This window comes from Girardinichthys multiradiatus, chromosome 5 (assembly GCF_021462225.1).
Source record: "Girardinichthys multiradiatus isolate DD_20200921_A chromosome 5, DD_fGirMul_XY1, whole genome shotgun sequence".
Lineage (NCBI taxonomy): Eukaryota > Metazoa > Chordata > Actinopteri > Cyprinodontiformes > Goodeidae > Girardinichthys > Girardinichthys multiradiatus.
The window spans coordinates 35,042,195-35,054,866 of record NC_061798.1 but is presented as its reverse complement, the minus strand read 5'-3'; the positions used below and the strand labels follow the sequence as shown (position 1 = coordinate 35,054,866).

The 12,672-nt window shown below is 37.1% G+C and overlaps 1 protein-coding gene across 3 annotated transcripts in view; it reads right to left on the bottom strand.

Annotated features, from left to right (window-relative positions):
- Window positions 1–3,360: 3,360 nt before the first annotated feature.
- Window positions 3,361–12,672, bottom strand: part of helz (helicase with zinc finger) — a 67,303-nt gene continuing 57,991 nt past the window's right edge. For all 3 annotated transcript variants that reach the window (XM_047365329.1, XM_047365331.1, XM_047365330.1), the window contains 4 exons: window positions 11,034–11,289; window positions 10,268–10,877; window positions 8,566–8,839; window positions 3,361–8,183 (listed from right to left, as the gene is read on the bottom strand). In XM_047365329.1, coding sequence (XP_047221285.1) covers window positions 7,813–8,183; window positions 8,566–8,839; window positions 10,268–10,877; window positions 11,034–11,289 — 1,511 coding nt within the window. In that variant the 3' untranslated portion in view covers window positions 3,361–7,812. The remainder of the gene's footprint in view (window positions 8,184–8,565; window positions 8,840–10,267; window positions 10,878–11,033; window positions 11,290–12,672) is intronic.

Below are 12,672 nucleotides of genomic sequence, written 5' to 3'. Positions count from 1 at the left end.
GTGTAGCTAATTGATTAATTGAATAGGCTGTGTTCAAAGTAAGACTATGGAGCTGAATTAGTGGTTTGGTTATGGGTGTTTTCCATGGTTTTGATTTGGAAAAGCATGTACAGCATTCCCAAAGCATTTGTGCATGTATATATAAAAAAAGCTTTTATATGAAGTTTGAGCTATTTACTATATATTACCATGTGAAAAAATATATCTTCATCTTTTATTCCAAGCAGACAATCTTTAAAAGTGAAGGGCTTTCAGATTTTGTTGTTGTCTTTGGCTGCTTGTTCCCTCCTTTTCTGTATTTTTCTTAAGTACACACTTCATAATGGCATTGTATTGTGTGATCACATTAAAACAAGAAAAATGAAAAAAAAAAAAAGGATCTGGGTGAAGAACAAATCCTTAATCAGGACCCATCTCAGGATTCAGATGACGATCAACCTTTAGTCACATTTTGGAAAAATCTGTGTTTTTGTTTCAATCCGCCTGTAATAAGTTAGAATATCAGAATATCAAAAGAAAGTCTGATTCCTTGGAAGAAAAACAGGAAAATAAAAAAAGACTGAGGAATTCTGCATGGCAACTTTTTGTGCAGGTGAGACTGGACCATGAGGGCAGACATATTTAAGAAGAGACTATATGAGAGGTTCCTAAATTTTTCAGCTTCTGACCCCAAAAAACATAAAACCAGGGTGGACTCACGACCCAAACTATTGGTCAGAGTATACAAACATTTCTACAAAATCACTTAACATGGGCTAGTAATACAAACAACATCAACAACCAATGTATTTGGTTGTGTCTATTTCTAAGTGAAGTTTTTATCTCTTTAAACACTATAACATTGATATGCTTCACTATAATCAATTTTACAGTTTTAATTTCTGTAGAGGATCCATGACCCCAAAGTGGGGAATCAGTGCTCTAAGGATGTGATTCCAGTTGTACAAATACTCCAAACATTGTTTTTTTTTTTTTATCTTAAGCTAAACAATCAACTTCCAGTTCCAGATTGGTGTAACTTTATTTTGCCAGCACAGGCAGTTGATGCAGATGGATATTTAGTTTTTTACAGGATACAATTTCAAAAAAGAAGCAGACTTATTAAAATGTTCTTAAAACAGAAAATGCTCTGTATAATAAGTCTTTTACTAACATTGTTTTCCTTTCCTTTGATTTATATAGTAAATATGGCCAACAAACATCCGACTTTCACCTGAAAGCAAACTTTGGCTCAGCCATTCATTAAACTCAGCCAAATGACCCTTATCCCATCCTTGTTTATGAAAATGGAATAAATCTAATTTCTGGACAGATGATTTAAAGATCTATTATCTACAAAAATCATAGTGCCCTTTATTTAATTAAATCTTTACATCTTTGGTTTATTGTTGAGCAGGTAAAAATAAATACAGTAAATTATTCTTGTTTTTAAATTAAATACATTTTTGTGGCTCAAAAGTGATTTTAATTTGAGAGTTTTGGCACACATGTCAAAGAGTTGTCTGAATGTTATCTGCAGACAACTGTTTTACCATTGTCAACAACCCACTGAAACAAAGTCTCAAAGAATCACCCCTCAAACACTGCTCACAAGAAATTAGAGATATTTGGCTTTCAGATGAACTTTATGGAAAACGTAAAAAGTTCACGCTACACTAATATTAAATCATGAAAGTAGTGCAATACTTATTTCCTCATCTCAAACAATTTACTTAAACAAAAGCCAACAACAGTGATGGGTATACCACAAAAAAACATGGCAATGTCTTCATAACGTGTCATGTGACTGAGCATCAGTCTTGAGCATTAGTTACAGCTCGACGTCTCTTGCTGTTCACAAGTCGACTTATTGTCTGCTGAGTCATGGCATCCCTCTTTTCTTTAAGGGCGTTTCTCAGGTCATTAAGGTTCTGGGGCACAGAGTTACAAGCCTCTACAAGGCGACTCAGCTGATCTTAAAGGTTTTCTATGGGATTCAGGTCAGGGGAGTTCTGCATTGACTTGACAGACCTGCCCACACTGTAACACCACCATCACCTCAGGCTCGTCTGGTGACACCAATGGCTGATGCATAGTGTTCACCTTGACGTATCAAACATCGCTGGTGGCCATCATGCCTGCTGAACGTGAATCGAATTTCATCAGAAAACAGCACAGAGGCCCACTGATCCCTGGCCCACACAAGACAATAATGCCTGTGTCTGGTGGTGTGTTCAGGTACCCCTTGTAGGTCATCTAGCACACAGACCACGCTGATGTAAGCGGTTTCGGATGGTCTGATGTGACATTTGAAGGTCTCCAACCACTCTTAAATGTGCCTGGAGTGGCATTGTTCACATTGATGTGGTCATCAGTGTGGGATGTGGCCAAAGAACTTCCACTCCTATGCGTTATTGGGGATCTTCCAGTCTCTCTGCTGCAACCTGCTGATGACACTCGAAGCTCAGTGGCCACTTCCGTCTGAGAACATCCTGTTTAAAGCCTTGCAACAGCAAGGTACTATTGACCCAATTATTAGGCGTCACCTTGTTAAAATGTGAATAGAATGACGAATACTCCGATTCTGACTGAACCAGGAAATGTATTGGTCGATTCATGGATCAAACATCTGTTATAAATTTAGCAGTTAAGCTCCTTGTTAGAGAACAGCAATTTGGACAAAAATACTGAAACTGGATGTGTGCTTCAAAAGTTCAGATAAGGTCACATTAAGTTCACCTGTAAAAGTTTTAGTGTATTTTAGTTTCATCCTGAAAATCCCTAACATTTTGTTAGTGTAATTGCTTGATCTTTACAATTTCAGGAAGACAAGTTAATGTTGGTTGCAGTAAAGGTCAGGCTGTTACTATTCTGCCATTACAGTGACCTTTGTCTTATTTCCTTTAATTTTCCTCATGTTTTACTCCATGCCAGAATGAATTCAGCCAGAATTATTTTATATTCCCTTGTGGAAGAAGAGGATCAAATCCAACTTCCAATCCATCTTACACTGTATAGATACCCATTTCTGTACTTTCTCTCACTCACTGCCTTCATCCTGATAGGTCCCATTTTCTCCTGGCAAGAAGTTAGACATTTTATATTCGATAGTGGTCTCAAGACATTTGTATTGAAAACAATACCTTGCATCTCAATGGGACTCACCAGTACAGATCTTCACAAAATACCTGTACATTTTCTAAAACAGAGATTTGTTATTTGTTTTATCTAATTATTTTAACATCCACTCTATCTTTTTGTGTTTGGGTCTAAATGACCAACATGGCTTCCTGTATAGCAAGGCCCCATTATGCAATTCAAGCACAAAGGACCTTTTATGCCGCCCTGTTCTACACAGAATGAAAAGCAAGAAAACGCAAGCAGTTTCAATAAAAACACTTTAATAGAGAAACAATTAAAAAAAGAAAATAAAACCTTTAAAACACAGCCTAAATCATTTCTTATAACAACCACCAGTTGAAATGAAATATTCAGTACTTTGAACCCACAAGGGAGAAACCAATGGGACTGGGAAGCAGGGAGAACAGGTGTGCCATTGATTCACTGCAGCAGGGGTAGAACAGAGAAGTGCCAACAGATAACAAGAGAAGATGGTGCTTAAAGAAGGCTGAACACAGTGCTCTCTGCTGGCCGGGCAAAAGGTTGCTCCCTTACTTTTTTTTTTCCTATTGTGTGCCACAACCTATAAAATGGCTTCACGTCGCTTTCACATCCAGGACATACCATGAAATATGGAGCCATGTTGGGAGTTCTAAAATCCAACTCAGATTACTTGTTTTATTGAGGGAAAGGGAAAAGAAATATTAGAAATAAACCAAAAAGAAAAAAAAAAAAAAAAAGTTAACAAAATCCCTTTAAAACATCTTTGGCTCAATCTCTTCTGTCTTAATAAATAAAACTAGCTAAAGAAGCGGTGAAATATAAGTATTGCACAACTTAGAGATTAGCCAACGACTGCTGTGCGGGGGGAGGGGGGGACTCCCCACACAATCTCCCCAGGGAGCAACCTCAGCTTTAGCCCTTCTAACTGCAGGAAGAGAAAAATGGGGAAATCTTTACGGCTGTTACATTTTTGATCGACACATTAGTAAAAGTAACAGTTTTATGTATAATTTCACAAGTTATTGTACACACCAAATAAAATACCAAAATGTATCTGTTTATCTTTGCTTTACTGTTTTTCATCCATAAATCATTACAAACTGATAAAAACAGGGATCAAAACCCAACAAGGTCATCTCAACATGCAATGAAACGAAAAAAAGACTAAACAATGAAAAATGAATCTTTGTGTTGATTGTTGTACAGCTGTGGTGAGAAAACGCAACAGGACAAATCCAGCAACGTGAACATATTGTACAGTAAATTAGGTTGTCTTAAAACGGCGCAACAGAAGTTCTCCTCTGTTAAACAAGCCAGACAGCTTGTTCAAAATAAACCAAACAAAAAAACCTACAAAGTTACAAGATGATGCAACTACCAGTCAGGTTATTGTCCATTTCTAGATTTTCTCTTTTTATTTTTTGTTAATTTGCATAATTAAAAAGGGCATACCTCTTCATTGATCAGCTTCTACAAAATCGAGGCGCTCCCAAAGTTTTCATTTGTAAATACATAGAAAATGTATATTTACAAGTACGTATTTTATCTGCTAAATCAAAAAATCAGGACCTTGTCATTTAAAAAAAAAAAGAAAAAAAAAGTCAAAACTTGAAAAAAAAAATTAAGTAAAACTTTTAATGGAGCTCACCGTTTACCGTTTAAAACATGTTTTAGATTTTAGCTGCAAGGGTCTTAAAGAAATGCATCAGATACTAACAATAAAGCCATGATACCAGCGAAGAGATTTCTTAACAAATTCATCAGTTTGCAGGAAAACCACTGGACTTTAACTACTCAAATTTTAAGCAAACTACAATTTCTTCACAATTGTGATTTTCACGAGCCTTAGCCGGTATGAAGCAGGTCAGAAGCCATTTTCAGAAGAGAGATTGATCAGCTGCTGTAACGGTGATTTAAAAACCTGATTTAAACAAAGAAGCAGACCATCTTGTTTTTTATTTTTAAATCCCAACTCCCATTACATTTCCATTGCAGTCTAGGTATGCAGAGCTTAAAAACCAAACAGACCAACAGTCAAAGGTTTTTGAACAAACTTCTTCAGTCTCTCTTTTTTTTTATTTTACTTGTGGGTCATGGAAAATCGTCTTTTTCATTGCAGGGAAATAATAAAATTTTGGAGCAAGTGTAAATGTTAAAAACAGTGCTTATCAATTAGGTATGGACTGGTTACCGGTATTAAAATAATCCACACTTTGAAAAAGGTTCTGGTATAAAAACGCGTTAAGATTTTTCATCACAACATTCTTAAAGCCTAAAGTCCTTTTAATACAAGGCAGGAGAAAGTGACAGAGTGACCTCCAGCTGTATGGAGCAAGGAGAAACGCAGCTGTGCACTGCCCATCAGCTGCTCTACCAGCCCAGATAGCCTGATTCATTAACCAGTTAATACCAGCTTGTTATACTTGTGTTACTCTTTAAAGAGCAGAACAGTAAAACACTATAAAACTGTCTGCAACCTAAAAATTTACTTAAAGACTACGAATAAATTTAGCAGGTGTTTATACTACATAATATGAGCTATAACAACATTTAATTTCCCTTTGGGATTAATAAAGTATTTTTGAATTTGAATTCTTAATTTTTTCTCAAGTCTCTTTTATATTGATTAATAAATGGTGGAAATAATATTATTATGGCTGTAATAATTACTGTTGCTTTTCTGTTTTAAATGTCAATAACTAAATAATATCATAGGGTATATTTCTATTTTGACGTTTTGTGTGATGATACAGTAAAACCATGACAAACCAACCCATGCCTGTTTTAAACATTAGTCAAATATTGTAAAGCAAGTATTTGGCTTTAAAAAAGTCAGCATCTGACATTAGTTTTGTTTATAAAACGTTTAGACTGTTAAACTTTACCTAGCAGTGAAGCTGCATCCTACAAACAGCTTTTCTTTGAAATAAAAGAATAACATTTAAATATTTAAGTCGATGCAATTGTGAAGCAAAATTTTACTGAAAAGGGTGTTAACTTGAATAAAACTGACTCAAGTCTAAAAAAACGTTGTTGCTTGTAGGAGAATAAAGTATCTATTCTTCATAAACAAAAATGTAACACTTCAGAATTTCTAAGTGCCTTGTCCCCACGGAGACAAACTTAGGTGTATCTGCAAAATACACTATATTGCCAAAAGTACTGGCAATATAGTGTATATTGGACCCAGCATACATTCTACAGTGTTTTCAGTGGTGCTGAGTGTACTCGTGTGGAGGCACATTTTTCCAAAATGGATTTTGACACGATAGTTTTTGTATTCATGTGGCGAAGGCCTAAGAAACCCAAATTAGGCTGAAAATGTGTCATTTTGCAATCATTCAAGCAGACCTGGTGATAATTTATTATATATATTGTCTCAGTGGCCCTGACATGTTTGATTTCTCCATCATATTTTAAGCTTTCAACAAAAAACCAAAAAATACATTTCAAGCAGTAGCCACTGGCTGCAGCAGTTTCTCGTCAGTGTGTTGAGACGATCTAAATAACTTTTAATGACGTTTTATCTGTATTTTGTTTTTTGATCCGATATTTACCCACTATATTTTTATGAGTTTACTCCTCAAGTATTTCCATTTTGTGTGTTCAAAAACATCTGACTGGAAGTAATGATCCTGCTGTAGTTCTCACATTGCTCAGACCTCAAACCATCTCTGTTCACTTACACAGACCATCGGATTACGGCAAACCCCTCAACACCACAAACTTCAAATTACATGTTAAAAAAAACTGCCAGGAACAGAAACAAATCCCCCAAAAAAACCAAACATCACACATGAGTTAAAGTAATGTAAAGGTTGAATTGTGAAAGTAAAACGAATCAGAGCGAAGCAGTTCATATCGTAACATAACGCGTTTGAAACCAACAGAGGAACGAAAACTGTTCTACTGACGTCTACTCGCTGTACTTCCAGATGAGATCTTGGTGAAAAGTTGATAGTATTTTTCTTTTCTATAAATAATCACATTTATCACTAAATCACCAAAGATTATCTAAGGTACTGATGACTAAGAAATGAAAAACAAAACTGAAAGCAAACAAAACTCATAATGCAAATACTAACATGATTTTTGTGGAATACAGTTCAGTCTTTTATTTTCTTTGTATGTATAGATTAGAGGAAAAATGTATCTACTTCTATACACTGTTCCTTTCTCAGTCGACCACTTAGCTTTCATGCATTACAACAACTGCAGTGGTGTAAACCGTCAGTGTTCACTAAAAAACAAAATAGTTGTTAAAAAACAGGAGTTAGTTGGTATTTAAAGAGACCAGCTTAAACAGGAAAACTAAGCAGATAGCTAAGTGGTCAACCAAGTCTTTTTTTTTTTATGATTTCATTTCATTTTATTTTATTTTTTTGTATTTTGGTTTTTTAAACATTACATACATGTACAAGTGTAGATAATATAAGTATATATTCATATATACATAATGAGTATGTATATATATATATACCAGTCACGCATTTGCTATAATATATACTGACTTTCTTCACAGATATGTCAGGAGGACAAAACAAGGAGAAGTTAAAATAAGAAAAGAAATAAAAATCTAAATCTACTATTAGAAACAATTCTTTAAATGCACTTTTCACTATTTTTTTATTTTATGAAACCTTTTACATTTTTTTTTTTTTCTATTTTAGTTATTTTTTTGCTTTACTTACTATGTGGGAGAGGTGCCTCTCATTTAAAGTAAGAATAATAACCGTTGCTACCATTTGAGCTCCCAATACTCAGCTCCTGAAGAAGGGAGAGCGGGTCGCTGTTCTTCTTCACCTGTTCGGGTCGAACGGCCCTTGGTTTGGGAGGAGCTCGGAGGGCACTCGCATAAGACATGGTAGGTGGCTTTGTTAAATTCGGAGCCCCCTGGGTGGGCTCTGTTGGAGGTTGCGGTGGCGGCGGCGGTGGTGGCGGAGGCTGCTGCTGCTGCTTTTTATTGGGCATAAGTGGAGGAAACTGGTGCTGAAGGGAGTTAAGGTTGTGTGGATGTGCCTGCTGCGCTGCTGCGGGCTCGGCCTTTACCTGCTCATCTGTCTCACGATGGACTTTGGAGGCTGCAGGTGAGAAGTCAACATAACACATAAAATGTCAAAAGCTTTGTTGCTAAAGAAATCAAGAGCTGTGGGAGAAACTAAAATCACTCAATACTAGGGGTGCACCGACAGGAAAATTCAGGCCGATATCCATATCTGATATTGGCATCACCGTTATGGACAAAAACCAATATTTACCAATTTTATATATATCCCACTACCCTTTCGACAGCGTAAAAAAATAACCACACTGTTCTGCATCACTATCACATGCCTAAATAAAATAGCACATATTTTCCAGTTTGCTTGTATTGATTTTAGTCATTTAAAAACTGACTAAAATCGTCCGAAACCAATGTCTCGGCCGATTAACATATATTGTTCATCCCTACCCAATACTTACCTAGAAGTTCACGATGCTGAACTAGCGTGCTGGCTCCGTTACATGGAATGTTCTGAAATGGACCTGGACCCCCACCGTTAGTGGGCCAGAGGTGGTCATGTGAGGGGTAGTTGTAGGAGCCGTGTGGGTGTTGTTGATGCTGTATTTGTGGATGATCCTGGGGTTCTGGCTGACAGGGGCGGGCACTGAGGCTGTTGGCTGGAGATGATTCATCTGGGTAGCTGGAGGAGATGCGGCGTTGATACAGGGGCCGGCCCGGACCTCTCGGTTCATACTGTGCAAGCAGGAACAGAAGGATGATGAAGCAAGAAGCTTATATTTAGCTGCTTATCCTTAGCTTTAACAGAAGTAACCCTGAGATGAGACTTTGTGAAACAAACTTATTATCCTAAGATTTTATCTAGAAATCACAGTGATACTTATTTAAATTTTCAAAATAGTGCTACATATAAATTTGTCAATATGCTGATGTAAATATTAAAGATAGATTCAGCAACAAAAGTAAAATACAGTGACACTTCTCCAAGACCTCAATAAAAGCACAATTTCAACCTCAAACAGCATTCTGTTGTTGCTGTGGGCAAACCCAGCAACACAATTACAGGAATTGGGACATTTCACTTTTCTTTTTCAATTTACTGACCAAATTTCCCACCTCTCCCAGCAAGAAATTGTGTTTTTATTGTCTGGCTGATCATGTAATCCATTTTCCCTCTAATAATACATCAATTTAGCAACAAGTCCTCGCTTTCATTTGTAACATTTTTGACCTTTGAGGGATTAAAAACCTTTGATATCCACACCTAAGTGGGCGCATCTGTTATTTGTGAATTATTATATATGTTATAGTTAAACATTAGCAGCTGAAAAGGAGCAAACACGTCAAGTTTCTCCTAAACCCAAAACGTTTGACCTTTGTGTTATTGCAAAAGTCAGGAGGAGGACAACGTTAACGGACTTTTTAAATAATGTGAAGGCTGAATTTCAGGTATTAGAAGTAAATAGGGGTGTAATAATAGATCCAACTCTCAAGATGAGCTGATACACAATATTAGGATTCGATAAGATTTTAATAATATTACTGACAAAACTTACCACCCCCCTATTTTCACACGCTGAGTAAGAGGTTCACAAATCAAAGCCTGCAATTGGTGTAGAATATTTCATGTCAGGTTTAATTTGTCTATGAACTACGTATTTCCTGCTTGACTCATACCAAGAAAAAAGGCATTGGAAATGCTCGCTTTGTTAAAACCCCAGTTGTGTTATAATAAATCTTTATTTGGTGTCAAATGATCAAGTTCACCTTTTCAGTTTCAGTTTAATTCATATTTTGAACTAGACTTGATCAAATCTAATCCACAATTATAAAGCAATTGTAAAATAGCCCTTTACTTTAGCCCCAACAGGTCCATCAACACAACTTCAGAACTACTTCCTTTCTTAGGACTACTTCTTTAAGTTTGACAAATTGTCATATCTGAGATTTAAAATAATAGCTGCTGTAATATAACTAGATCTTGTGGCTTTAAGGACACAGGTTCTAGACTTTCTAATACCTTAAACTACTGTCCAAAAATATGGCGTACTTTGTCATCATGTGGGTGTAGATGAATTACTTTGAGTATTACCCCATGGATGATAAAAATACTTTTATATTCTTGTCACATTGTGTCATGTGTGTCAAGTAAAGAATGTCTACCTCGTCTACACTGTGAAGGGCTGCGGCTGCTGATGTTCTAGGGGACAGTGGGTGGTAGGACTCAGAGTCTGGGCCTTGATTTTGTTGCTGTTGTTGATGTTGCTGCTGCTGTTGCTGGTGGTGAAGTTGCATCAGCACTTGCTCCTGCCTGCTGGGGTGAGCCATGATGGGCAGTCCATACAGAAGGCTATGGCTCTGGTTCCCTAAGAGGTGGTTCTGCTGTGATGCAGACGCAGCTCCACTGTGGGACCACTGGGCCTCTTGCAGAAGATATTTGACCTGGGAAGGAGGAGGGCTGCCGGACTGAGCTGGTGGCTGATTTGGGTAGCTACTGGTATTGTACAGGGGGTTCTCCGGGTGTTGCAGAGCTTGATTGTTGAGAATGTTTTGGTTGAGAAGATTACGACCAGTTTCATGGGAGTACAGTCCTGAAGGAAAGGGGCCAGCGTGATTAGAAAGGGGAGCTAAAGAGGATGAGGGGTCAACAGAGGCACGGGACTGGGACTGTCGATACTGGAGCAGGCGGGACTGAGGTGGGGGTTGCAATTCTGTTACTTCCCTCAGTTCTGGCTGCTCCTGAGGGGGCATCTCTCTTAAAAGGCCTGGGTACCTGAAGAATAAAAATACAGGGGCATCTATTTTTAAAACAACATAACATCATTTATGTACAAACTAATAAAAAATATGACATTTCAAATGATTAATGATAAAACTACACCTTTGACATGTTTTCTACCAAATTGATTAAACAAATGTAAAATCCAACCTGGTGCATGTTGGCCCTGCAGCGGCAGAAGAAACAGCTTCATCATCCATATTGGCACTAAGCCCCCAGGTAGCAGCCCGGAGCAGTTGAGGAGGAAAGCGAGCCATGCCAGATTGAGCGAGGTGGGCGAGCTGTTGGGGTAAAGGAAAGGCAACACTGCCCTGGAGGAAAGGGCCTGCTGCTTCCCCCCACTGGCCCAGTCTCGCTGCCTGCTGCTGCTGGCTCAGAGCTTCTAAAGCCAAGGGACTCTGGAGGTCTGAAAGGGTAAATGTGTGATCAGTTAATGTTGTCGTTTGAAATGCACTGACTCATATGAATTTCAATTTTTTTTTAAATTTGCATTTCAAAATAACAAATTAGAAATGGCTAATCAAAAGAGGGAACATGTAAATCACAGGAAATTATCTGCTGAACTGATCATAACAATGAGCTGCTACCAGCTGAATGGAAAGATGGAGAAAAAAGAGACTGAGGGTTTTCTCTAGAGGACATTTTAAACCCGACGTCTTTCTAAGTTTAAAGCAAATCCTAATCAGTATTACAATTTACAATGTTGTACAATTTAAAAAACAACACATTTTCCATAATTTGATATTACAACATGGTCTCATAAACAGTAACGTGCACAACTACATTTTCACATTTTTGGCACATTACAACTACAAACATTAATGTATTTACTTGAGCTTTTATGTGAGAGTCCAACACAAAATACCTGGTAACTGAAAGGTCAAAACCTGAAGAACATGTTTCACTTTTCTTCCACTTTACAATTATGCACCACTTTGTGTTGGTCTATCACAAAGAAATTAGATTTGTGACTGTATCGTGGAAAATGTGAGCAAGCTCAAGGTAGGCGTTACTTTTGCAAGAAACTGCAAAATGCCTCGAGTTTCCTCGAGGGCAGCTTAAATTTTCTGCCCCTGATGCTAAGGATACTGATCATAATTTAACAGACTTGCAAGTGGTCACTCCACACTGTATTCCTACGCAACACTTTAAACCTTTGCAGTTTAACAATCTACCACCTGAGGCAGTGCAAGGCCAGGGGTAGAAGACAAAGATCCACTATTCATCAAGATACTTTTTCTTTCAGCTAATCACTATTTATCAAAGTCATATTACTACAAAGAGTGCCACTCCTTATCGTAGATAATTAAAAACTTTAATTAGGGAATGCTTCACCCTCATTATCAACTTCTGAGTTAGTGTAATTGGACTTTAATCAAACTAAAATCCAATTTGTGGTGCTGCTTATTGGGAAATTATTCCTGAAAGGAATAGAAAACAAAGAATGGAAATTATTGCAGCCACAGTTTAATTAAATAGGAATTGTTTTATTTCTGCATCTTAAATACAAAACAGTACAGGCAAACCTGAAAGCAAATTATAAGGACAAATTTAAGACTGAGGGAGGGATGCTTCCGTTGATCATCTTGGCAAACCAAAAACTGAAACTTTCTGTTTTGATAAATAAATAAAGCTAAATTCTAAGATATTACACTACATTTTGTTCAAGGCATTCACTAAAATCTCAACAAAAGCCAAAAACAAAAATGTGCTGCAGCCAAGTTAACTACCCATTTTTTTTTAAGCTTTTAATAAAATGACTCAAAATGATCAAATGCTATATTCGTTT